The sequence below is a fragment of the Felis catus genome, chromosome D4 (assembly GCF_018350175.1).
Source record: "Felis catus isolate Fca126 chromosome D4, F.catus_Fca126_mat1.0, whole genome shotgun sequence".
NCBI lineage: Eukaryota > Metazoa > Chordata > Mammalia > Carnivora > Felidae > Felis > Felis catus.
In genome coordinates, this window is record NC_058380.1 from 79,482,945 (window position 1) to 79,508,884 (window position 25,940).

Sequence of the window (25,940 nt, forward strand, 5' to 3'; positions counted from 1 at the left end):
ATCTTCAAACCGCAGGCTGGGCTGAGCACTCGGCAAATCCATGGTGGACACGAAGCCCACCGCCGTGCACAGACACGAGGCCGCAGCTCGGGGTGGGGGGGGGGGGCACACCCAGCGCCCAGAAGCTCGAGGCCCGTGAAAAGCCTCATTACTGAGCATCTGAACGCTGTTTGATAGCAGCCCTTCAACCAGCTTTAGGATAGAAAACATAAAGGGAAAAGTAGATTTCCTTCAGCCAGACAGTCCTTTGGTTTCCCCCTCAATAAATAGAAACCCCACTTGTAACAAAGACACAGCGTGAGCTCGGTGGGAACCACAGGCTTTATTGGCTGCAAGTTCTCCTCACGAGCCTGGTCGGCCGGGACTGGATGTTCCTGGGTGGGCACCCCCGGGCCTAAGCTAGGAAAAGGGAGGGAGAAAAGGAGAATTTTAGGTCCAGTGGAGGGTTTCTGAAGTTAAGATCCCTGACAGAGTTAAAGGCAAAATTGTTATTGTGAAACTACTTTCAAAGACATGCTGTTTGATCAGTAAATATTTATAGAACCAAATGGCAGTGAGATCATACTGTATTCATTCATTCATTCATTCATTCACTCAAGAAACGTTTATCAAACACCTACTATGTGCCAGGCACTGTTTGTGGTATTCGTCACTCGTAAAAACAGCACACAAACTTAATGATTAGAACAACCACTGAAACCATGCCACGCTAAAACGAAACTTTTTATGTGCTACTGGCAGAAAAATAGAATCGTGGAGGACGTGTGTCCCAGTTCCACCTTCAACTTCATTTTTCCAAAGTAATTTCCTGCCCTGCACCCACTCCCCATGCCCCAAATGGGCTTTCAGTAACAGAACTCAAAGGGGCATTACCTCCAGGTTTCCTCGGGCCTTCCGGAGGATTTTGTGGGTTACGACCACTGAGGAGAAAGAAAGAACAGGGATCGTTAGACACAGATGCCCAGGAAGACAGCGTAAAAGCCAGCTTCAGGGAGGAGGCTCCTGAACCCCAAATGGGTCAGACAGACACGTGGACAGGCCCGAGGCATCCAGACCCAGAGAGGGGTGTGGGAGGCTCCATCTGCCCCATCACACGGCCCAAGACCAAAGAATCCGTGGGGTACCGGAGACACCCCTTCACGTTCATGCTAGGCCACAACCTCACAGCGATACCGATACCGGCCCATGTTTTAGGTAACAAAACCAAGGCTCCAGAAGGCTGGCGGGCGCCCAGGCACCCCAAAGCCTCACCTCTATGGGTCTGGGGGCCAATGGTGCAGGGCAGGGGAGAGCCCTGTGACTGACTAGCCCCCACACGCTGTGGTTTCTCCGGGAAGGGGGTGTGCCCGACTCCAAGCAAACCCGTGTGCCAAGGCCCAAGGCAAGGGTCACGGGCAGTTCTGCAAAGTCAATTTTTACCCTTAGGGCGGGCTTCCCATCAGCCGAGGGAAAGCATGAACTCTGGGCATTTTTCCTCCTTGGACTCCCTTCAGCAGGTACAGGAACCCGACGTGGTTCCCCGGGTAGGACGATTTCAGAGGTCCCGCCGACCGGACGCTCTCAGCTGCGTGCAGGCAGATCGTCAGTGTGTCAGAACCCCAGGGAGGAAGGGGGGTGCAGCCGAATGTACAGGAAGGCCACTTCCTCCCTCAATCCTTTTCTTGTCTGGCACAAACACCGGCAGCAGGGGGAATGCCGCCACGGAAGAGACTTCTGCCTTGACTGGGGTCCTTTCTAAACAGGCCTTGGCGAGGGTCACAGATTCCATTTACTCCCCGGAGGAGACAGAACCAAGGCTTCTGGAATTAGGGCTTTGGCCAATGGTGCCCAAGGATGAAACAGACTTCCCATCAACACACATACAGCCCAACTCCCCAGCGTCTCCTTCAGAACAGGAGCCACGCGGTGGCCTGGGGAAAATATTTATTTCTTGCCTTACAAAAAAATTTCCATCTGGGGGTAACAAAGTCTGTTTGCAATCTGTGTCGCTGGGTGGGGGGGGGGGGGGGGGGGCGGAGGGAGATAACCGGCGTGGGCTTCGTTTTTAACCGGCCGACGTCGATTAAGAGGTGCCCACTGTCTCTCTGTGCCCTCCCCCACCCCCAGGCTGCAGACCCCTCGACCTGGGTCCGGGCTCTGCTTTAGGAGGGTCCCAAATCCCTGGAAAGCAAGCACAAATCTGTGTGCATCTGGATGTGTGCGTTTTTCGGCAGCGAGAACTCACAGCTCTCCTGAGACCGGCCAAGGGGCCCGTGACCCAGAAAAGATTCAGCCTCCCAGGTGTGGAGGTTAAACATCACACCGGAAGGGTACCGGAGTCCCAAAGCGCCACGCTCCCGGCGAGGAGCCAGGGCTCACCCGCCCCCAGCTGCAGGGGCCTCACGTCTGAACCGTACCGCTCACCTTGCAGAGCCCAAAATCCCCGCTGCGAGGAGCAGCCTGGGAAGACAGCGCAGTGACGAGCTCGTCCAAGCCCAGGCTTGCCCGGGGCTGAGGTGCGACTCGAACCCACGACTCTCCCACTCAGTACGGGGCTCTTCCCGCCTCACTGCTGGCAGGGAAGACACCGACCGGGGGTCTAGCTCGCGAACTGTGACCTCAGCGAATACCCCCGACCCTGCGCAGCAGGCTCTCCTGCGTCAGAGGCCGTGAGGGAAGTGACACTTGTCCCTCCTCTCCCCTGCACGCTCCGGGACACGTGTCCGGCTTCGCTCCGGCACTGACCAGCCCCGAGCCCTGGTTCTCCCCAGTCACCAGGTGAGGGCAGGCAGTCACCAGGTGAGGGGACACTACGCCGACCTCCGCTTGGCCCCTCAGAGCCAGAAGCAGCCCCGTGAGGCTGGCAGGGTTGGGGAAACGTCCAAGGACCCGACTCACTGGGATGAGGCACACAGCCCAGCGGGAGTCAGCCGCCCACTGTGCGACCTTGGGCAACCCCTCACCCAGCTCTGAGCCGATCCCCGCTCGGGGCCAGGCCCTGGAGACACGGAGGTGGGTGACGCCATTTCAGCAGGGGAGGCGGTGCGAGACATTTGTGATTTTTTTGTACGAATGGTCTGCCACCTGCACACCCGGAATTCAGTCCGAGCCAACAGGAAAAGAAGAGGCAGAGAACTAGGGTCTGCTGAGCATCTGCTTTGTTCCCAGAGCACGATAAAGTTCAGGTATTATTACCATCCCACTTTACAGATAGGAAAACCGAGGTGCTTCTTACAAAGTCGTGATTAGAACCCAGGCCTGTCTGGCCAATCTGAGTCCTTTGGAATTACCGTCTCCCGTTAGAAATGAGGAATCAGACGCTCGGGGAGTCATTTAGTCCAGGCGACACAGGACGGCACTCATTAATGGCTGCATGTCACTGAGGCAGGACCCCGAGGCTGGGTTCTGTCCTCTGGATCTACCACAGGAATTTACTCCTTTGAACCTACTGCCCGCTTCCAAAACTTCCTCAGCAGCAAGTGCCCCGTGACCCTTCGGGGCTGCCCAGGAGGTGCTAACGCAGAGTCCTAACTGTCCCGGACTTGTCCCGTTCCCCTGCTGCCCTGGGGTCGGACCCAAATGCTCCACAGCCGCCTCACACGTGGCCACGACTGGCACTGTCCCCCACAGGCCCCGCCAGGGCTCCTTTTCTCTGAGTGACACGAACATCTTCACTATGTGCCCACCATCCCCTCCCCTCCACGGCCCTGCCCCAGCCCTGCCGTCATGGGCGGGGGGCGGGGGGACTGCCACAGCCCCCACAGAGGTCTCTGCCTCCTGGCCCCTCCGCGCTCGGCCACAAGGACCTTCTAAGACATGATGAACACCAACAGCCCCTGGAGTCCACCCACAGGCCCCTTGGGACCTGGTCCCTATTTATCTCTTTCACGCGGTCTCTCAGGGCAAATCCCCTCGCACCTCCTGTGTTCCCGAATACTTAGTTCCCACCCTCGAGGCCACCTGCCACAACCCTGTCCCTAGCCCTTCTGTAACTCCTACTCAAGACCCAGTGAGTCCAGAGCCTCGAAGCTCCGAGGCTGCGGGGGAGGCACCCAGCGCCTTGCCCGGCAGCTAACTTCCGTGTCCCCCTCATCAGGCCAGAGCCCTGTGCTGGCAGGAACGGTGCCGTTCACCTCCGTGCCCAGAGCCCGGCACGGGGGCACGAGCGGGATGTCAGCGCTTGCTCCTCGACCGCGTCTCTTTCTTCCGCAGTTGGAACTCTGCCAGTCTCACGGAGTCCGTGTTCAGAAGGTCCCCAGGGGGTGGCTAAGGAGAACCCCCACCCGACCACAATCTAGGTTCTGTGCTTCTCAGAAATGCCACAGAAACGTTGGCCTTTGGTGAGCGAGCAGCACGGGGCAGACTGACACCTCCGGAGGGAAGGTCCGCAGTGGGCGGCCCTCCCACAACAGGGAGGGTGACGGGCAGACCGCGGGGCCGGCCAGGGCTGTGACAGACTCGAGGGGCGCCCCAGGGCTGCGGGTTCCCACGATCCCTGAAGCTCCTGGATCGGACGAGGACTGACGTTACAAATGTCATTTAGCCTCCCTGAGCCTGAGTTTGTGGATCTGCCTTGGGAAGCAGGCCTCACAACCATCCCCTCCCCTGGATCCGCGCGGTGCGGCCGAGGCCCTCCTCCTCGCCTGCCCGGACCAGGGGAGCCGCGGTGACAGGTCCCTGCCCGACCCTGCGTGCCAGCCGCCCTGGGCCTGCCCTCTAAGGCCTTCACGCCGCAGTCCTGGCCCCAGCGGCCCCTCCAGCCTTGACCTGCCCCTCGCAGTCCTGCCCCAGCCACGTGAGCTGCTGTAGGTTTCTCACGTACGAACCCTTCCTTCTCGCCCCTCTGCACCGCTCCGTCCGACCGACACCTGCTCCTTCTGGCAGACTCAGCTCAGGTGTCACTTTGTCCAAGAAGCCCAGCTTCCAGGACAGAAGGACGCCCTCCCCCACTCGCCTCTCAGGGTTCCCTAACACCCCACCCCACACACCTGTGTCCCCACCGAGATGGCTGTCCGTCCCTGGCACCACGTGGCCTCGCCGCTGAGGTCTGTTAAGTGCATTTATTTGTCTGTGCGGGTCAAAAAGGACGAAGTATGAAAGGAAACCCATAAATAGGAGGCATGAGGACACATGATCTGGGCTCCAAAGTCGGTGTCCGGGACTGGGGCTTTTTGTCCTCGGAGGCACAAAGTGGCCGGACGTGGCGGCCCGCCCCCCCACCGCTCACTTACACTGGTCAAAGATGACTTTTTCCTGGCGCTTGCTCAGCTGCAAAAGCTTCACAGAGTTCTGCAACTTTTTTTCTTGTTCAAACAGCTTTTTGTGTAGTCTGGTGATCTCTGCCTTCATTTCTCCAGCCTCAGGAGAAAAGGAATTAGAAAAATGAACGAAGAGTACAAAACAGTGTATCACACAGGAGAGAATTAAAAGACACACAAAAAGAGGCGCGACCTTCCTGACGACGCCAGTTGAGGGAAGACTAGAAGCCATGCTCTGCTGGTCAGATGGGCCAAGTCCAGGGACAGCCGGGGTGTGGGGCAGGCACTCTGGTGGCCGCAGGCGCGGCCCGGGGGGGAACGCCCTGGCAAGATTTACCAAACCGTAAGACGCACTCGACCTGCTGACCCAGCGATTCTATACTCGGGCATCTGCCCCAATAAGTAACCACACAAGCACAGGAAGACGCCTACGTCCCAGGAGGTTCATCTCCGCGCTCTTCACAGCAGGAGCCAGTGAACAACCGGCTTTGTTCCAACGGGGTCTGGATGAGTAAATCGCGGGTCTTACAGACAATGGCATAACCGGGCGGCTGCTAAAAACGATGTTGTGGAACTCTATTTATTGACGTCGAAAGATGATCACAATCAGTGACAAAGAGAGCCCAGAACAGCTATTGTATGTCAGGCATTCCTGTTTCAGAAAACCGCATACGTCTATCTATATCCGTACATGCGTATACGGAGATGTCTAAAAAACCGATGACGGAGAGACGACGTCAAAATGATTAACGGTGATTTAGCTCTGAGGGACGTGATTTAGAAGTTTTATTTTTCATTTTTTAAAATGTATCAGAATTGTGTGAGGTTCTGTTATGGTTTTTTACAAAAACTATAAAGCAAATTTTTTGATGGTACAAAAAAGAGAACGTAAAAGCATCACGAGGAGAGTTTAATCCTTCGGACCGCCTCCATCTTTTAGAGGGGTGGGGAGAGTGCATGGGTAGCCAGAGTCCCCAGCTCTCCCGTGCAATGTGGACACCCCAGGGGCTCTCTCCACCGTCTCCAGGGAACGAGCTCACAGAGGTGAGGACCCTCCTCTCTCATAAGCCCCCCCCACCACAGGCTACCCTCTGCTTCCGTGAGACACCTCTGCTCCCGAGAGGGCAGATGTTGGGCGGTCAGCTTACAAGGAACCACTTTACTTTGTTCCCAAACTTGTCTCTAAGGCAATTGTACTTGCAATCGGTTACAGGATTTAATTAAGTATTAGTAAACCCATGAAATACATGCATGAGAACAGAGAACTATGAAAACATATGCCTCAGAAAAGACGTGATAAAGGCAAGTCACTAAAAACCACGTTTCTGGCAAATTAGGTGTGTGTGGGGTGGGGGGGGATCAACTCTGGAAGACGTGGGAGGATCGGAGTCTAGAAGAATTCTATATTCGAGTTGCCTTACAAGTGTCTGCGTTTTTTTCTTCATCTTAAAAAACAGAAACTGGAAGTGACAGACATACATTATGGATGTAGTTTATGAAAGAAGGAAGATGTGAAACCCTAATCAGCAGACCCGTATTCAAAGAAAAGGCCCCGGCCCTACATCAAAAGAATGCCAAATGAATGTACGTTGAACTGTTTTCAGTTAAATTACAGTGTTTAAGGTATGTATCATCTCTTGATTCCCTGCTTTAACCTACTTTCAAGATTCACCAATTGTGTCAGCTACAAGACTGTCAACGGTTCTTCCACAACAGACCCGAACTTAAACCTTCGGTTTTCTCTGATTCTCTTCCTCATGCTAAGAGCCCACAAAGATTTGTGTTCAGGTCATGGCTTCCTAGACCACACAACCTGGATAACCCCTGACCCATCCATCTAGAGTGAGACGCAAAGGAGATACACCTGCAGACAATGATTTATTTCCTCACCCCTGCCTGGCTAACCTCTAGTCCTCTTCCGAAAGTCACCTTGGGCAACACCTCCTCCAGGAAGCTTTCCTTGAGACTCCTCCCCACCCGGAGTCTAGGTTGGTTAGTGCTCCTTCGGGCACCCGCTATGCCCAGCGCTCCCTCTATCACTGCCCATTTCATGTGGAACCATAACTGGTCATCTACTTGTTTGCTGCTTCACCCAAGACCCCATTCTTCCCTCTGACCACCAGCGCCTGGCACACAGTAGGTGCTGCGAGACCCTTTGCCAACTGGTGGGTTAATTTTCACCTGCTCTCCCCAAATGCCTTATTTATTTGAGAGAGAGAGAGCAAGCAGGGGAGAGGGGCAGAGGGGGAGAGAGAGAATCCTAAGCAGGCTCCACCACGCTCAGTGCAGAACCGACAGGGCTCAATCCCATGACCCTGGGGTCATGACCCTGAGCCGAAATCAGGGGTCGGATGCTCAACCGACTGAGCCACCCTGGCGCCCCGCACCTTATACATATTCTATCCAGCCTTTAAAACGAGCAATTTTAATTGTGTCTGCTGCTCCACTGAACTAAAATCTTCATTTTTACAGGATGAATTCACCACGGTAAACACACAACAGGGCTCGACCCCGGCTTGGTCACTTCCAGCTGTGATGTGTGATAACAAAGCAAAAAGTTTCAGTTCCTCCTTCTGGAAGGTGGCAATAATGATACCTAGCTCTGGAGGCTCCCGGAAGGGATAGAAGGAGGTGCTGAGTGCATAGCAGGGTGCCCGACACCTGGGAGAGTTCAAAAGACCAACTCCTCCTCAGGGCCATAGAGCCCGGCTCAGGGCTGGGCCCCACGCCCCTCCCAGCACGAGTAGGCGGCCTGACTCCCGGAGCTGGCTTTGGTAGTGGTTGGTTTTTTCTTTTTTGTAATGAAAAATCTTAAACATTTACAAACGTCCTGGAACGGGATAATGAACCGCCAGGCACCCACCCAGCTTCGGCCATTATCAACTCACGGCCAAACCCCTTACGTCTCCATCCCTGCCCATCTGCACCCTACAACTATTTTTAAATTCAATTCCAGGAGCTAATTACATTTCACAGCCATACAGTTGTTTGGTATATAGGTCCAGAAAAAAACCAAAATCTATAAAAAGAAAAACACAACATCATCACTACATCTCAAATAATGACAGAAATTGCTTAATATCACCGCGTGTCAGGAGACACATTCCCCTGAGTGCATCGTAATTTTTTTTGAACAACTGGTCTGATTCCCCAGCATCCAAATAAACTCCATGTTTAGCATGTGACTGTACGTCTCAAGTTCCTTTTAATCCAGTGGTTCCCAGGGCTACCAAGACGACCTGTAAAAGCAGACCTTCTGGGGGCGCCTGGGTGGCTCAGTGGGTTAAGCGTCCGACTTCAGCTCAGGTCACAATCTCGCGGTCCGTGAGTTCGAGCCCCGCGTCGGGCTCTGGGCTGATGGCTCAGAGCCTGGAGCCTGCTTCCGATTCTGTGTTTCCCTCTCTCTCTGCCCCTCCCCCATTCATGCTCTGTCTCTCTCTGTCTCAAAAATAAATAAAAAAATAAACGTTAAAAAAAATTAAAAACAAAAAGCAGACCTTCTGAGTCGGCAGGTTTGGGGTGAGGCCCAAATTTCCCTTTCCAACAAGTTTTCAGACGACACTGATGCTGCCGTCCAGGGGGCCATATTTCGAGAACCGCCGTAAATCTGTTTTACTCCCTCTTTCCCCTCTTTTTCCCTACGATGAAAAGATGTCCGAGGCTCATGGTGTATACTTCCGGCCCCAGACCTAGAGTCAAGCCATTTCTCCAGGGAGTCCTCGTTCCCGTGAGTGGGGAAAGGTACTTAGAAACCATAATTCGGTGCTTGAGGTACTCACTGGTACTGGATTGGACATTTTTAAAACCTAAGCGTAAATGTTTTTAATCGGAAATCCATGAGTTCATGCTGATATTTTCAAATCAAGGATGGCGGGATTTTTATTTCTTTGATTTTTTTAAATCTATCTCTCTTCCCTGACAGTAAAAATCTTAATAAATTAGCTACTTGTTTGGTCCTCTAATAGAAATATGACAGTTTTAACTATCAGCACCAGTATCATTATTAACAGTATCACTAGAAACCATCAAAAATGGTTTTTGCAGGTCCTTTTTAACCTCCGAGTAGTTCCATTAGGGATGCAGTCAAATTACCGTGTTCTAGGCTTGAAATGTTTCCTCTTTGCGTGGGTAACGCCTTCAACGATGTCTACGGGAAGGTCTGTTTCATTTTGCTATGAATTTTAAGAGATTGCTTCTATTCTCATTTTGATTTATTTTTAATTAAAACATTTACATAGTTTCGATGCCAAACCTGCCAAAACAAGGTCCATTCGGGAGAGAAATCTATGTTCTACGCCCGTCCTTCCAACCTCTTCCTTCCCACCTCCCCAGGTAGCCTGTTTTCTTGTGATCGTTTATTGTTCCAGCTAATCAAAAATTTTCTAAACAAGTAGGTGTATATGTTCGTATCTCTCCTCACAACTTTCTTAGATAAACAGATGAGTAGGATACACACTTTCCAGACTAGCCCTCGGGATGGCAGGGGGGTGGTATAGCACATGCAAAAGGCAAATTAATGACAGAGAAAACCTTAGGTCATAAAAAAAAAAAAAAAACCATTGGGGTTGCTGGCGACAACTTGGAAATCTGCTTTACACACATTTCACACTAAGAAAAAGGCACCGTATGAAACACAGGCAGGGGCAGAAAAGTGGCTCGAGGCAATTTAACACCACACAGGGGGTCTGTGTCCACGAGCCATCGTATTGGAGTGTCTCTAAGGTCCTTTTTCTGGCTCTCCAATTCTATGATGCTAAAGTGAGCATAATCAATTATACGACAAACGTCTGGAAAGAAGGGTGAGTCATCACAAGCACCGGCCAGTCGCCGGACTAGCTGGCCAGTGGGAGAGATCAATGTGTCTGTAATTTATATTTATACACACACATGAAATAAGAAGTGCGTTCCGTCTACTTAACAGACATTACTGTGTACTGAGGACAAAAACACTGCGCTGGGTTCCGTTCGGACACACTGTGCTTTATAAATCATACGGGCAAGTGCTAGGCTGCTAATATGAGAGAAAAACTATTCATTCAAACATATGAAAACAGCCATGGCCCCTCCTGGAAAACAGAGGAAACAGACATTAACTCTAACAACAAATATATAGTTTAATCAGGGCTGTGATGAAACAGAAGAGGATGCTACAACTGAGCAATCGGGGAGCCCTCTCTGACCTTGAGGTAACATTTTAAGCTGAGACCTGAGAGGTGAGAAGAAGCCAGCCAGCGAGTGGGAGCCGGCGGGCCGGGGTGGGGGGAGGCGGGCAGTCAGAGCATCTGTGCTATCAGGCCTACGACGGGAAGAGCTTGGTGGGTGAGCAGAAGACAAAGGCCAACATGGGTCTGGAGCCCAGCGGGCCCTCTCCCTCTCCATGGACCCCGCCCCCGCTAGAAGTGGGCAAAACACGATTTCCCCGCGAAATGACCAGTTACCTACTCCGCCAAGCTTCGTGCACCCACACTTCCTCCCCAGGATCCTGAGAGGGAAGCCTCAGGAGGGGCTCATGAGACCCTTCGGAGCAGAGAGCTGCTTCGCCGCTGCTCCCCTGCCATGCCGGGGGGGGGGGGGGGGGGGGGGGGGGGGGACCCGAGCACCGTCAGAACGGGTGAATGAGGGTAAGTACCGGCGTGGAACTCAAACTCCCCTCTGCCTGCCTGCTGGCCTCTGGCACAAAGTCACAGGTCAGGCAACTGAAGGGGAGCGAATCTGTCAGACCGCCAAGCACAGTTCTGACTCTGCGTCATCTGCGGGCCCTTCCTCCCAGGGACGCTTCTCTCATCTCATGACCAGAGTGGCTGTTCGACCTGCTTCCCGCGGACTAAACCCCAGGGAGCGTCCGCTCTGCCGGACGCCCGGTCTGTGCCGTGAAAGATGGGGGTGAGGGCGGTGGTGGGAGCAGCGGTTCTTAACTCAGTCACGTTCAAGTTACTGCAAAGTCAAGCTTTCAAGGGAAGTTTCAGTGGTTTCACGATAAATGATTTTCATTGGTTAAAAAAAAAAAAAAAAAAAACCTTTCTTAGTAATAGAAGAGACTGGAGCAAGACCCACTAAAATATGATGCCAGAAGCATCAGACGGTCCGGAGAAAGGCACCTAAAATGAAAAGAGATTTAGAGTGGAAGGGAATGAGCTAGTCTATGAGGACAGACTAGGACTTAAAAAACCTGTACAATAAAAGCGTATCTTTTGGATTCTGATACTTGTGCCTTCAAAACCAGCTCTGTACCCTTGGTCGGGCCTCTCTCCCGCAGTCTCAGCTTCCTGTACAAGATGCAGACAGGATTTCCCTCAACAAAGACGTACCGGGAGTGGGCCTGCGGTCAGTCAGGGGCACAGGCCGGCCCAGCAGAGGCGCTGGGGGAGCAGGTAAGAACACGCCTGAGGCAGCCGGCACGGCACCTGGCGTGTCACTCTTGACAAACAAGGCACCTTCCCCTCCCTCTGACTGTTCCCCAAACTGAGAGCACATCTGCCGCGAGCAAGGCTGTGTCCCCTCCTACCTGTTCACCCTGAAGCGAGCACTGGTCATCTGTGGGGAGCGAGACCCTCCAGAAGAGCGTCAGTAACCTCGCGGCCTCTTCGAGGATCAGCTTGGCTGTGCCCACGCCGGTGACGAACCCGCCCGGGGGCGCCGAGTGTGGACCCTGCGTGAGGGGGAGGGGCGGGGGATGAGAAGGGTGTTACAGGCAGTCTTGAAAAGGATTATGGACAAGCCGGCTTTAACGGGCAGCGTAAATCTCCAGGCCACGGGGTTTGTATCCACACGCTGAGCGAGGGCCTGGGGCCAGACGACACCAATTTATTGTGCTTCAAGACTGGTGAATTATAGATTATGAGAGAATTTCGGTGGTGATTTCAGCCCAATCAATAACCACGACTAATAACCACCTGCGTTAACCGTATTTACTAGGCCACGAAGAGGGTCCGCGGGAGGGTGGTTCGCGGGGCTCGGCACCATGGAGCCCCTCCAGAAGGCACAGGGTGCCGAGGGCAAGTGACGGGACGCGAACGTTCCCGTCTCCAGCAGCCCCTGCGACACGGCCGTGTGCACACTGCCAACACCCAGTCGGGGCCGGCAAAGCCTCCCTCACCCTCTGCTGGCAGGGGCAAAGCCTACCTGGCGGGTGTCAAGGGCACGAGAAAGCAAAGAACACGAGTCAGAGAAGGGAAAAGACAATAAAGCTTAAGAAGAAAAGAAGTTAAAAGAGCACTGTGTTCACAAGTAATAAAATCAGTACCAGATAAAACGGCCTACTCTTTTTAGCTACCGAGTTGGCAAAACAAAACAAAACAAAACAAAACAAAACAAAACAAAACAACAACAACCCACTTACAAATCAACTCACGCAACAAAGACGCAAGTGTAGTGGGTAGGATACTCTCACTTGTAAACGGGGATACGAGTGATACTTCCAGAAAGTAATGTATCAAGGGTGATCGGCAAGGGCTCTAAAGGGTTCACAACCCCTAAAGGGTTTAAAAGGATGTGCGCCACACCTTAACCAGGCGAAAGAGTATATAAACGGTGGTACATCCACGTGTTGGCTTCTTTGTCAGCCAAGAAAAGTCAAGTTCTAGAAAAATATTGAATGGGACAGGAGAATTGTTAGTATGTTAGCCGAAAGGCAAACCATGAAATTCATACAAGTAGGAGTCAGTTTTACTGAACTTCATGAATGAGCTGAAAGCATGTGTGTGTGTGTACCAAAATTTTTAGCGGAGTGCTATGTGATGTTTTTACACTTTTCTACAGTTTCTAACCTTTTGTACACCAAAGACGATCCGAAAAGAACAATAATCTTACTAGTATTTACTACGTTCAACACCCATTCACCATGTGCATGCACACAGCACACCAGGCCCTGTGCTAGGTAGTAAATACACGATAATGAGCAAAAGAAATACTATCCCTGCTCTCCTGAAGCTTATTACCTAGTGAAATATAAAATACGGAATTGACTCCTACAATATAATAAAACAAAACAAAACGGCAAATCAGGTATCGGGAAGCACAGGGCCTCAGTAAGGACCTGAACACAGGGACCAGAAGACGTGACCTGTGGAAGCTTGGCGGTTGGGGGTCCGGCCGGGGAGGAAAAGAGACTCTGACCCCCGAGCCTTGGAGGAAGTGAATGAATAACTTTATGCCAAGCACCTGGCACGAGGTTCTTCAACAAGAGGTAACTTTACAGTGAGGAGGGTTCCGGGAGGACGAGGCAGGAAGGAGTGACCCCAGCGAAGAGACCTCACTAACACAGGTGACAAGCCACGACAAGTGCCCCCCACAGGACAGCCACCCGGTCTGGACCTGAGCTCTGAGCTTTGGCGGGCTACGTTTCCCGGACCCTCTTCCCAGGGCCTTCCCGAGAAGCTGTGCACCCTCGCCGTCTTAGGGCCCTCAGGCGGCCCCTGGGCGTGGTGCTCTCAGTGAGTACCTCCTGGCCTCCAGCCGTCCGTCAGCTCACCTTTGTCTCCAGCTCCAGACCTGCAGGGTGGGGAGCCTCTTGGATCTGAAGGGCCATCTCGGCAAGGAGCTTCTGGCCCTGGCCAATCTGCTGGCACAGGGCCTCGAAGTCCCCAGTCAGGCCCAGGACGTGGCAGCCGCTGTCATCGGCCCACAGGCGGCGGCCAGGGACCAGGTGGGACGCGCACGGCGTGCCGGTGACCGAAGTGCCACTGCTGCAGGAGAGGGAGTCCGTGTCATTTCCGGAGAGCGGCGGAGTCTCCGAAGCTACAACATGAGAGGGAAGATGTGAGATCTATTTGGGCCGGTATCCTGTGTTCACCAACGCTGAAGCCAGGCGGGAGGACGAAGAGAGGCCTTCAGACCCCAAGGCCACGAGGCACCGTGCAAGGGGAGGCCCGGCTCTGGAGCCTCTGTCTGCAGATTACCCCACGCTGGGCTTATTCGTCTCACGGGACAAGCTCGATTCAATTCAGCCAACACTTCTCAGGCACCCAGTCTGCAGAGACCCCTGATCTGCACAGATGAATCAGGCCAGTGTCTGCACTCCGGGAGCCCGTGGTCTAATCAGACACCATGCGGGAGGTGTAACAGCACGATGACAGAGAGCCAGAGCGCAGAGGAGAAAATAATCAATTCTCTGTGCGGGAAGGGAGATCAGGAAAGGCTTCCTAGGAGAAGCAACAAGTGAGCGGGCTTCCACACGAAGCAAGATTACGCTAAACAGAGGTAAAGCCTGTTGGTCTTTACCTTTGGATCAATAAAAGTCTGGATGCATAGCTCTGACTGGGGGGCTCCAGAAAGGCATGTCACAGACCAGTCTGCACTCAGGATGAGTCTCAGGGAGGGAACGGGGCTTGCACTGGCAGAGAATGGGACAAGGGTGGTCTGGAAAAGGAAGAGCCACACCGCACCATCCTGGGGACAGGAAAGTGCAGGCCCGTCTGCAGGACGGTGACCCCTCTGTCGGCAGCACGGATGCACAAGGACAGGGCTGGATGGGCCCAGTGAGGCTGGACGCTGGAGGGCCTTACAAGCTACACCAAGGCGGTGACACTTTTTCATCTAAGGCAACAAGGACCCAGTGACGTTGCTAAGGTCGGTAACAGCTAGGAACAGATGAACTGGCTTAGAGGAGGAGATCACCAGCTAGACGTGCTGAGAACGTGAAACCCCAAATCCTGGCAAGCACCCTCTTGATTAGACCAGGGACCCCCTTTGGTTCAACTTAAAAAGTCCTCCTGCCAAACCCAATCGTGCCACAGTTACCCAGTCTTCAGCTCCGCACCTGACCGTGGTGGCGCCACCAGGCGGGAGTCAAACAGGTCACAGGAATTATCTCCAGGCATGGGGCACTTGTCAGCATCTACAAAATGCAAAAGAAGAGAAGGAAAATACACTGTCATGGGCGTTTGAGAAAGAACTGAATGAGAAAACAGTAAAGTACCAGCCACACAAGAGCATTCGCTCCAATCTTCCTGGCATCCCCTCTGCAGGACCCGGGACACAGAGTGAGCACACCCAGTCTCCCCTCTGGAAGGACCCTCCTGCCCAACAAGTGAACAGGCAGCTTCCCTTCCAGGTGGTCAGGGTAAGGGAGGGAAGCACAGGGGCTGCGGGCCCTGGGGAGGGAGAGGGAGGCAGGCAGGCAGAGGGATGAACAGATGCAAAGGCACAGGGGACTGAGCCACAGGACGCCTTCGGGGAGGATCAAGCAAGGGGTAGGCGGAGCCCAGGGCGCAAGGGAGGGCCCTGGTGGCAGCACGCAGCACAGTCAGAACAAAGAGGACGGTGGGGCCCCCTCGAGGGCGTCAGGCAGGGCAAGGTCAAGCTGAGGGCCGTGTTCTGGACTGGAGCAGTGAGTCTGGAGGTTGCGGGAGCCACCCAAGCAAGAGAGAAGAGGCCCCAGAGTAGAGATTGGGAAGCGATGCGCTGGAAACAGCATAAGGGGGCAAAGTCAGTTAGATGGCGAGGTGGCCTGCCACTCTGTGAAATCTCGAGAGCACTCGTACACCTCAACCCCCAGTGGCACCGTGGGCAGGGTGGCACCGTCATTCAGACCTGGTGGAGGAGGGACGACCGAGGGGCAGGGACAGCAGGTGATCCAGCCAGCGCTACCCAGAGTGTGGAGGCACCGTGCCTAGTGTCCAGGCCTTCGGACGCCCCACCAGCCCCTTCCCACCCAGCCGCCTCCAAGGGCGCACTTCATTTCCAGGGCCAAGGAGCTGGCCCCTCACTCAGAGGGATTGCTTTCTGCCCAAAACAGCCATCTTCAGAGCAGAACTTTGGAACAAGTGCGCTTAAATACAATCCTAAAAAGTCTTTTGCAAAGGAAGAAACGCCCGGCCGAAGGAAGAATTCCAACACTCACTCTAGGACACAGGAGCACTTGCGGCACCGGGACAGCACTGTGGATTCTCAACACATTCTCCCGGGTCCTCTCGCGAGGCACACCTAGGCTGACCCCGGACCGGTTTCAGAAGCAGCAAATGCTGTTCAATGGCCGCCTCCCTTCAGCTGCCCCAACTGTCCCTCCTGGGCAGCCCTGGTCCTGGATCGTTCTCCCTGCCCCAAAGTCCCCAGAGCACCCCCCTATCTCCTCAGTCCCATCTCCGCTAAGCCCGAAGTAGGGCCAGGAGAAGCCTACGTTTAAAACACAGACACCCACTACTGATATACATCCCACGCAAAAGGAGGCAACGTGGCTCCTTTCCAAGTCTTTTGAGATTCCACTAGTAGGATTTTATCCTAAGAACGCTGTTTAACAGCAAAAAGCATATTAACATCGACGTTTATTAAAGCTCCAAATCAGAGACCACTTTAATAATCACCGCGGTAATGGTTTCGTGACTGGCGATAATCTGAAAACAGTAATTAGGAAGCCCGTGTGAAAGACTGGGAACCATTCATGATGCAACACTGGGCAAAAACAAAGAAAGGCCGTAGAATGGCACAAAACCCAGCGTGAACAATATAAATTCACACTGGCATGTGATTATCAAATGAAGAGAAATAACGCAAAGCAAAATATTATCATTCTGTAGAATCATGAAGGATTTTTCTTCACTTTTTTTTTTTTTCATATCGTCACATCATCTTCTGGTTAAAATTTTAAATTCTTTATCAAGGAGAAATCAATAAATCGATCACGGTAAGTTCTAAAGCACACTGGGTGCTCTTTAAGAGATTTTAATTTCTTTTTTTTAATTAAGGGCAATAAACAGAATTCCCAATCCCAGCAAAGACTAAGTCCAAACTTTTATGCAATATTTTTGTATAAAGTATATTGACATTCCTTGTCCCACTGGACGTGCACACCCACGCTGCGGGTATTCGGGTGATGACCCCGGACACCTGAGGCTCCGTCGGGTCAGGCGGTGCTCCAGGGACAGCACTGGACTCGGGAGCTAAAAGATGATTTCCAGCTGCAGCTCTGCCCCTATCTGCCATGTCACTTTGGGTGAGCCCAGTACCCTCTCTGGGTCTCAGGCTCTCCATCCATAGAGCAAAGAGGATGGCCTGGCCAACTGCCCTAAGTCTGACCACTTTCTGGCTTGTTCCTGGCTCTGTGCTGGGCAAGGGACAAACGAATGATGGGGACCCGCTCCTCTTTCTGCTACCCTACACAGCTTCTGCAGGGCTAGACAATAAACCCACGAGCAAATGGCAAAACAATCAGTTTTCAAACCTCCCGGGATGCTTTCAGATCCTGAAAGACACTGAGAGCCAGTGTAAGAAGTTTAGATTCTTTTTAAAAGGCAGTAAGAGGGACCAAAAAGGATTTTCAGTGGAGCGATATGGGCAGGGCTAAATGGATGGGGGAGTGGGGACAAGACAGGAGGCGAAGAGAGCGCTGGCAGCCCAAACTCCACTTCCCTGAGAACCGAGGGCCCCGGACAGAGATCGGACCACCCTGCCAAAGGTGACGACTGCTCAGTGGCCAGGCCCCTGGCTCCTGGGGTCCAGCACGCCTGCAGTCAGCGGAGGGACACCTCCACGGGGCAAGGGCACCATTCAGAAGCTCACGTGTCCCAGTGGCAGGCACAGGGCCGCAATCTCAAGAGGTTAGGAGGTGCGGGGGCAGTACCGTGTTTGTCCAGCTGCAGGGGCCACTCGGGGACACACGGGGTCTGGAGAGCCCCGGTGAGGGCTCCTTCCTGAGCCTTCTTCCCCTCCTTCGCCAGCTGCCCCTCCAGCTTGCTCTGCAGCGTGCTGTTGGTCTCGATGCTCCTTTCCAGCTGTCCCCGCAGAGCCTGGATCTCTGTTAGGAGACCGTGCAGGTCACTGAAAGGGTCCTGTCCCCTCCAGCCTTCTCCTGATGGCTCTGGAAACAAGTGCAAAGGGGAAACCTTGAACGTCTTCTGCCTCCAAAAGGTCAGCCATCAAAGGAGCGCAACAGGGTCTTAAACCCGCCATCGCCACCGCCCTCCCCTTCCTAAGAACTAGGTACAATTTAAAATAACAACTTGACTTAAAAACAAAAATATTGGCAGACTTAATTGCCGCTATTCCACAGCCTAAATAAGAGCTGGAAATTAATTTTCGCTTCTGGCCATAAAAGCCTCGCAAATTGCACACCAAACCCCGAAATTATGTCTAGTAGTAATAAAATCTATTTGGGCTGGAATTATAGAATGAAAGGGGCTGATTTTAAGAGCCACAGTATATTAAAAAGGCACAACAGCAAGAATAAGAAAAGGGACTTGAGGAGAAAATGAAAGCTGTGAGGTGACCCTTTTCTAGCTAAACTTTCAATAGGGAGAAACCATCTGGAAAATTAGTTAAAAAACAAAACAAAACAAAACAAAAACCCTAGCACACCTCAAAAAAGATTCTGAAACATTAGACCTGACAGTCAAGTCCCTCTGATCTGGTGTCTAGAGGACCGGGGCGAAGCACCATCCCGCAGCAATGCCCTGCGATGTGGTAGGTGCTCCATAATCATGTGCTGAATGAACGGACGAAAGAAACCCGCGCTAGCAGGAAACGTGTAATCAGATTATTCCTCGAGTGTCTACTGTGTCCCAGGCACTGTGATAGTGTGCTGTTCAGAAATGAGCTCGTTTAATTCTCAAGGCTCCACAGAACAGACATTAGGACACATGTTTGATGGAGGCAGAACCAGGCCCAGAGGGGCGAGGCGACCTGCGGAAGGTCCCACGGCCCGGGAGCGAGGCAGAGAGAACCCAGGCCTCGGCTGGCCTGACCCCCCCAGCCCGCGTCCTTCCGCGTTTCTTGCTGCTGCAGAAGAAGAGTGGGCCCGAGGGGCTCGCTGCGAAGCGTGCCCCTCCGCCCAGGAGGCAAGCCTGGGCGTGACGGCGGCATTCCGGAACGAGCGGCCAGCCCACAGCCCCCACGCAGCAGCCCCAGGACGGGAAGCGCCTCGGGCAGCGCGCCCAGTACCTCTCGGCCTCCTGTGCTCCTCGTCCAGCTTCGCGTACACCTTCAGCTCCACCCGCAGGGACTGCAGGAGCCTGTCGTTCTGGGAGAGCAGCTGCTGCCTCGACTTCGCCTCCTCCTGCACCCTGGAGAGGCCCCCCCGGCCACAGGGAGGGGACGTTAATTCTGACGCACGGGGACTTGCTCTGACTCCACAGCCGGCAGAGTGTGGACGAGACTGACAAGCGTGGGTGACAATTCCAGTCACGGCCACTCCTTCCTGAGCGGCCCCCTGGGCCCGGCCCGGACGTGCGTGATCGACACCCAAAGCGTACGTGCTCTCAGTCCCCAGTGCACAGATAGCATATGAGGAAGTGAAGCTTAAAGGTTACGTCTCACCCAGGGGTGCAGAGCTCGGGAGGGCCCGGGACTGCACGATGGCAAGAGAGCGACCTTGCTGGGGGACAACTGGAAACATGGGACAAGACAGAGACGAGGGGAAACTGCAAAGGGGGCGGTCAGTACGAGCCCTTTCATATCTAAGTCGGACAAACGTCCCTCCTCTGCGCAGACCCCCCTCCGTGGCTTCCCAGTCACTCAGAGTGAAACCCCAGTCCTCCCCACGGCTGCGAGGGCCTACGGGACTCGGCACCCAGCCTCTCCGGTCCCCCTTCACTCCAGGCGCACTGGCCTCCCTGCTCCGCCCCGCACAGGCCCCAGGGCCCCCACCCCTCCGCTGCCTTCAGGTCGCCGTTTAATTCAGAGAGGCCTACCCTGACGTCCCCCGGAGAAAAACAGCCATCTGCCCCCCCAGGCCCTACCCTCCTCCCTCAGACGATTCTGCTCCTTGTGCTTTGTTCCCACCTGACGTCGTGTGCCTGAGTGTTTGCTGGCCTTCCCCGGCACTTGGGCGGGGGTCAGCGCGCCCCGGGGTGACCCTGACCGCTACCTGCTCAGTTCGCTGCGGGTGCTGCACACTTCCCGGAGCAGCTGCTGGGCGTGCCTGTCCCGCTCGCAGACCTCCCTCTGCAGCCTCTCATTCTCCTCCTTCAAGCAGGCGTACTCTCGCCGAAGGAGCTCGAGGTTCGCAGCCTTCCTGGAGAGGGACTCGCGTAATTTCTCATTCTCCTTCTGTTTATCTGCAAACACAAAAAAAGCACCACTGAGAAGAGACACCATTTGTTTTTTCCAACCCTATTACGCAAATACGGCCCTTCAGCTCAAGCACTCCAGGAATACAAAACAGAATGAGATTTAATCTGGCATTTATGATTTTGGCATTCCAATTATCTTATGCATTTTGGGCAGATAAATCTGTCAACATCAAGGCTGCAGATTAAACGTCACTGGGATGAAATGGGCCTGTTTAATTTTCTATACAATAATGGGCCGTGCAAACCTAGTTACTTTGCCGTCGCGGAGCAAACCGTGGGTATAAATTATAGACACAGGCAAGAAACAGTCCCAAACTCTGGCAACGGATGTGAGCAAAGTCCGTAAGCCCTCCGGTAAAGCCAGCATGGCTGTGCAAAAGGCAACCTGGGGCCCCATCTGCTCCTCAGCCCAGGAGAGCACCTCTCCTGATGGAGAAAACACGCCCAGGACCCAGAGACGGGGCAGTTAAGAGCACGCCCCGGGGGCACAGTGGCATGTTCAAGTGCACTCTTCTGCCTACTCGGAATCTAGGGACAGAGAGATTAAGACTTCCTTCCCCAAGGTCACAAAGCCAAAGAGGGGCCGAGCTTTTCAGGTCCCACTCTTCGCCCCGGCATGCTGATTTCTGAGCAAGTGCTCCCCTCCTCCTTCACACTCCAGCCACAGTGAGCTCCCTACAAGTCCCGAGTGGTGGATACTCTCCCTGCCACTAATCCCCAGGCCTCTGTCTGCTCTCTTTCTTCTACTTAAAAGGCCCTGGCTCTTCTAAATCTTAGGCACCTTGGCTAATCCCTGCTGAGCCTTCTGGACTGAGCTCTTGAAGCCGAGCCTCTCCTGGGTGTTGTGCTCCCTGAGCCTGCCTTTGTCAAGCCTGATCCTCATGCTGGCCTGCCACGGGCTGCCTGGCTGTCTCTGCCATCAGACCACGAGTCCCTCGAGGGAGGGGACCAGGTCTCATTCATCTCTGTATCGGTCTACACAGGCCCTAACATGTTTGCTGAGTGAATGAATGATCTGCAGAAGCCTGGACTCTGTCTCTTAAGACAACAGCCACATCAGTATCCTCTAGGGAAAGTAGAGACACTGACCCACGTCCCAGCTCTGCCCATTTCTAGACAAGGGACCACAGGCCGGCCAACTCCCCAGGCCTCAGTTTCTTACCTATAAAACAGGACTGATAATTCCTCCTTCCAGAAACATCTTAAGTATTGAGAGATACTGTAGGTGAAAGCTCTTTGGGGACTAAGCTCCAAAAAGAAAGAATTAAGAGAAAGGATCTTCCTAAGAAATACTAGGGGCGCCTGGGTGGCTCCGTCGGTTAAGCGTCCGACTTCAGCTCAGGTCACGATCTCGCGGTCCGTGAGTTCGAGCCCCGCGTCAGGCTCTGGGCTGATGGCTCAGAGCCTGGAGCCTGCTTCCGGTTCTGTGTCTCCCTCTCTCTCTGCCCCTCCCCCGTTCATGCTCTGTCTCTCTCTGTCTCAAAAATAAATAAACGTTAAAAAAAAAAAAAAAAAAAAAGAAATACTAGAAAACCTCCCTGATAGTAGGGAGTCTCTGGATGAGATTCTGGCAGAGTAATGCATTTCTAGCCTTTCTCTCTTCCACCGTAAACTGAGGCAAACGAGAGGTGGCTGTATACTTATTAGAGACACTGTGCTAAGGGCTTCACAGAGATAACCGTCACAACTGCCCCCTGAGGTACTCTTATTTTACAGCTAAGAATACTGAGGTTCAGAGAGGTTAAGGGACCTGCGCAAAGTCACAGAGCCACAGAATTTGAACCTAGGTTGGTCAGACTCCAATGCATTCTTCCCAGGCCACAGAGGGCTGTGGGGTTCCAGCCGGCAGATGGCTCCGTTAGTTCCTACCTCTGGATCCCTTGGCGAGCATTGTATTGAGAGCCTGGTTCTGCTTCCTCAGGAAACAGATCTCTGATGTCAGAGAATTATGCAGCTCTGATCCATAAGCCAAACCGTTCGTAGACCCTATAAAAACACACATGAAAAGTGATTTATGGATAGTTGCCAGGTCAGTATGCACGGAACTTTCTAGAAAACAGTTTTAAACGAGGAGGAAACACAATACGCGACGGAAATCACTTCAGTGAAGCAGATGAGGTATCACAAGAGTCCAAAGGGAAATAAGAGTGAGCTTATTAAAGAGGAGGCAAAAGGCACCCCCTCCCGTTCTCACCTGCCCTCAGGGTGAACGAAGGTGAGTGGGTGACAGTCTTACCCTCCACGGATGTCTCTCCTGGGGTCCACACCTTCAGTAGACCTCTCCGCTGAGGCAAGCTCCCGGGCCCCAGAGCCAAAGCTGAAGTCTTCCCCTTTCCTCCCTCACCTCCCAAACCTGCCCTCTTCTGCTTGTTTCTACTCCTATCGATGTTGTCACCGCCACCCCTAATCTGAGCTGCAAACCTGGAGTCATCCTAACCACCACTCTCTGGCATTGCCCAAGCAGGCAATCACGACTGCTGGCTCTTCCTCACCGGCGCCTCGGATGCCGGCCCACTCTTTTCCGTCCCTGTAGTTCAAGCTTCATCACTGCGCCCTGACTTTGCCCCCCTGCTACTCTGCCAGTGGGGGGCACGCAGTCCACTCAGGTTATCCCCTGCTCAGAAACACCTGACGGCCCTCCGCTGCGAAGACAGACAAACCAAACACGAGGCCCAAACTTCAGACCTCCATTATTTCACTCCAATCTCACGCACAGCCCGCTCCCTCTCTACCCGGGACTCTAGTGGCCTCGGATGCCGCCAAACTGAGCTACTTCTGTGCCCCCACATACTGTGCGGTCACACATCTCCCAGACCCTGTACAGTGAGGTCGTGAGGTCTTTATTCTCTGGGCCTCGAATGCCCAGCTCCTTCTTCACCTGTCAAAATCACAGTTGTCTTTCAACTCTCAGCTCAAGCTCACCGCCTCTGAGTATTTAATACAACAAAGATCAGGGTCCACAGCCAGACAGACCGGGGTTGAGGTCACTTACAAACTCTGACCAGTTTCCTCGTCTGTAAATACCTGCCCAGGCTGTGGTCTCTCTCCGAAAATCCCACTCCTTCCTCCGGCCGGACAGCTGCTCTGACACTCCCTCCACCTCAGCTTTCTGCACTGCACCCTGTGTCATGTCCAGAGCGTGGGGACGTGCTACCTACCCTCTGCAGAGCACAGGGCTTTCCGCGTGAGGCAGGCAGGGGCCTCCCTCCCGCCACCTTCCTTACTACACCACACGGCCAACACGCCGGAGCCTGCTTTCCCAGACCCCGGCGCGGCTAGAACACGGCCAGGTGCCACTTCCGGTCAACGAGACCCGACCGACGGGAAGCCTGCTGGAGGCTTCTGGGAAAGGTTTCTCACCCGGATGAAAAGAGCAGAGCAGGGGGAAGCCCCACCATCTTCGTCCCCGCGCTCTGGACGCTGTCCTGAGAGGATGTGGTATCATAGTGACTGCGGCCATCACAGATACTAACTCCAAGCCCTGCTATCGTTTCACGGAGTCATTAAACCTGCCTTGGAACTGCCTGCATCCGCATTTCTTGTGACGGAAGACAAGAGAAACCCCCATTGTTTACACCGGTTTTTCCTCATATTCTGCTCTCCGCAGCTGAAAGCATCCTGGTCCACAAAGGATTCCCTGTAACGTTCAAACTCCCCGTAAGGAAGCTATGACATCAGGCTTCCCAGAAGCCAGTGTTCCACAGTCTTTCTGCACGACAGCACTCCCTTTCCTCGGGTTAATGACTCACAAATCATAACGTCACGTCATTTTTTCATTCACATATGTCTCTCCCCTATGAACTCTGCCGTCTTTGCAGAGACACCTGGGGTTGAATCATGGCTCTGGCTTCTTAATGGCTGTATGACCTCAGGTACGTCACACAACTTCCCCAAGTCTCCACGAGCCCAATAAAAATGATCAATGTTGTTATTATTACTGCTATTACCGTTTGTATTAATATCATAACTGATGATAGGCTAGAGCCCAAAACGGGACCAAACAGCCATCTGGATGAACAGGAAACATTCTGCAGAAGAAGTCTGCTCTGACCACAGCTAGCGTGGTCGCTTCTCAAAGGGAGACCCAGGCCAGAGAAGGGCTCCTGACAGAGCCCGAGCCAGCGGGGTCCAGTGCTGAGCTAAGAGGCCAGTCTTTCCTCTGAAGGGTCACTACCAGCTCCCCGTAACTGGTGACAAGCTACCACGTGAGGTGACAGTTTTAACAATATTCCACCTCCAATCACAAGGAGCCAGGCCTTTCTCAAAGCCGCTCCCAAGATGAACGACTCACAGCAGGGGGGAGGCGGAGCCACTTTTCTTTCTTTGTCTTTTCAGAGGTTGTGAAGACAAGGTGAGAACAGCGCGTCTTTCCACCAGCCACCAGCGTAAATACTTTATGAATGCCTTTTTTGTAAACCTTCCCATCAGAGTGAATTACTCTCCAGAGCAACTGCCAGCTCCGTTGTCGCTGGTGGCCATGTGAGCCCCCAAATAATTCTATAATTGGATTTGCCAGGAAAAATGTAAAACAGAATGAATCTAATTCAGGCATTACCAAGAGTGAATGTGAAGGGTCCAGGCATGTATTTCTTCCCAGGGTTTGATAGGACTAATAACTCAGGTTAATCAATTTCTCTGGGGGTGAGAGACAGGGAGGGAGCAGGATGGAGGGTGGTGTGGAGAGTGGGGGAGGGAGGGAGAGGGAGGCGTGGCTGGGTCCACTCTGTTTATCTCGCACACCGCAGCACATACAGTACTCTGGACAGATCCTTCCAGGCTGATGGCTACGACAGACCAGGGGTCCAAGGACTCAAGTGCTTCTACGGAGTTCGTCTTTCTAGAACTCCGTGATTTAATCTCTAAAAACGTTTGCGTCCCCCCTTGTTGCCGAGCTTTGCAATGTCCAACTAATAACGTTGTACAAAATAAAATAGTGAAATAACATGATAATGGCAAAGAAAACGACCACGTCTTGAGTGAGGCACAGAGCAACGCCCTATTCAGAGCAGTGCCTTATCGAAATCTCACGATGACTCTGTTTTGTACAATAATGAAAGCCGGGAGAGGTGGGGTGGCTTGCCCAAAAGCCCCCCAGCTGACACACGGAAGAGCCGGGGTCCACACTCAGCTCAGTCCATCTCCCAAGCAAACTCGGGCTCTTTCCCAGGGCACAAAGCTGCTCCCAAGGCACATTCTTCAGGTACGAAAACAATCTCTTTGGAGCAACAAGGAAAGATGTCCAAAAATATTCTGTTCAAGGAAAACAGGGACAGGCGTAAAGTAGTCTACCTTTTGGGCGAGGGAAAGAGTAAGAAGGTATATTTGCATTTGCACTGAAAAACCACTGTAAGGTTGTGGAAGACACCTACCAGAGGTGGGAGGAGAGGAGCCAGGAGAGGATGGATGGGCACAGAACGGAGGTACTAAGTTCTGTACCATGTGAATGTCTTCCCTACGGAAAAACCCATTTTTAAGTTCCGCATGGAAGAATATTCCATTCAGATCTAACTGTGTTTACGCAGGAATAATGGCGACCTGGGAACGGGCGTGTGAGACTCTCACCAAACTGCCTACACGCTAATACTTTTTAAAATCCATTACTGACAAAAAGACGAAACGCCGCTCTGTTTTATTTTAAAACCCCCTATCTGTTTCTCTACAGCCACCGACGTCACATGAGGAGCCAAGCACAATCCAGGGT

General features: G+C 53.2%; 1 protein-coding gene across 11 annotated transcripts in view; it reads right to left on the bottom strand.

The window, feature by feature from the left end:
* Nucleotides 1–303: 303 nt before the first annotated feature.
* The window catches only part of CDK5RAP2 (CDK5 regulatory subunit associated protein 2), a 171,880-nt gene continuing 146,243 nt past the window's right edge, over nucleotides 304–25,940 (bottom strand). For 9 of the 11 annotated variants that reach the window (XM_045042740.1, XM_045042744.1, XM_045042741.1 and 6 more), the window contains 11 exons: nucleotides 22,109–22,225; nucleotides 20,035–20,224; nucleotides 19,110–19,231; nucleotides 17,794–18,030; nucleotides 14,995–15,072; nucleotides 13,708–13,973; nucleotides 11,743–11,886; nucleotides 5,211–5,337; nucleotides 1,420–1,564; nucleotides 874–920; nucleotides 304–399 (listed from right to left, as the gene is read on the bottom strand). In XM_045042740.1, the coding sequence (XP_044898675.1) occupies nucleotides 1,422–1,564; nucleotides 5,211–5,337; nucleotides 11,743–11,886; nucleotides 13,708–13,973; nucleotides 14,995–15,072; nucleotides 17,794–18,030; nucleotides 19,110–19,231; nucleotides 20,035–20,224; nucleotides 22,109–22,225 (1,424 nt within the window). In that variant the 3' untranslated portion in view covers nucleotides 304–399; nucleotides 874–920; nucleotides 1,420–1,421. The remainder of the gene's footprint in view (nucleotides 400–873; nucleotides 921–1,419; nucleotides 1,565–5,210; nucleotides 5,338–11,742; nucleotides 11,887–13,707; nucleotides 13,974–14,994; nucleotides 15,073–17,793; nucleotides 18,031–19,109; nucleotides 19,232–20,034; nucleotides 20,225–22,108; nucleotides 22,226–25,940) is intronic. The other 2 variants (XM_045042739.1, XM_045042746.1) reach the window with 1 other exon arrangement.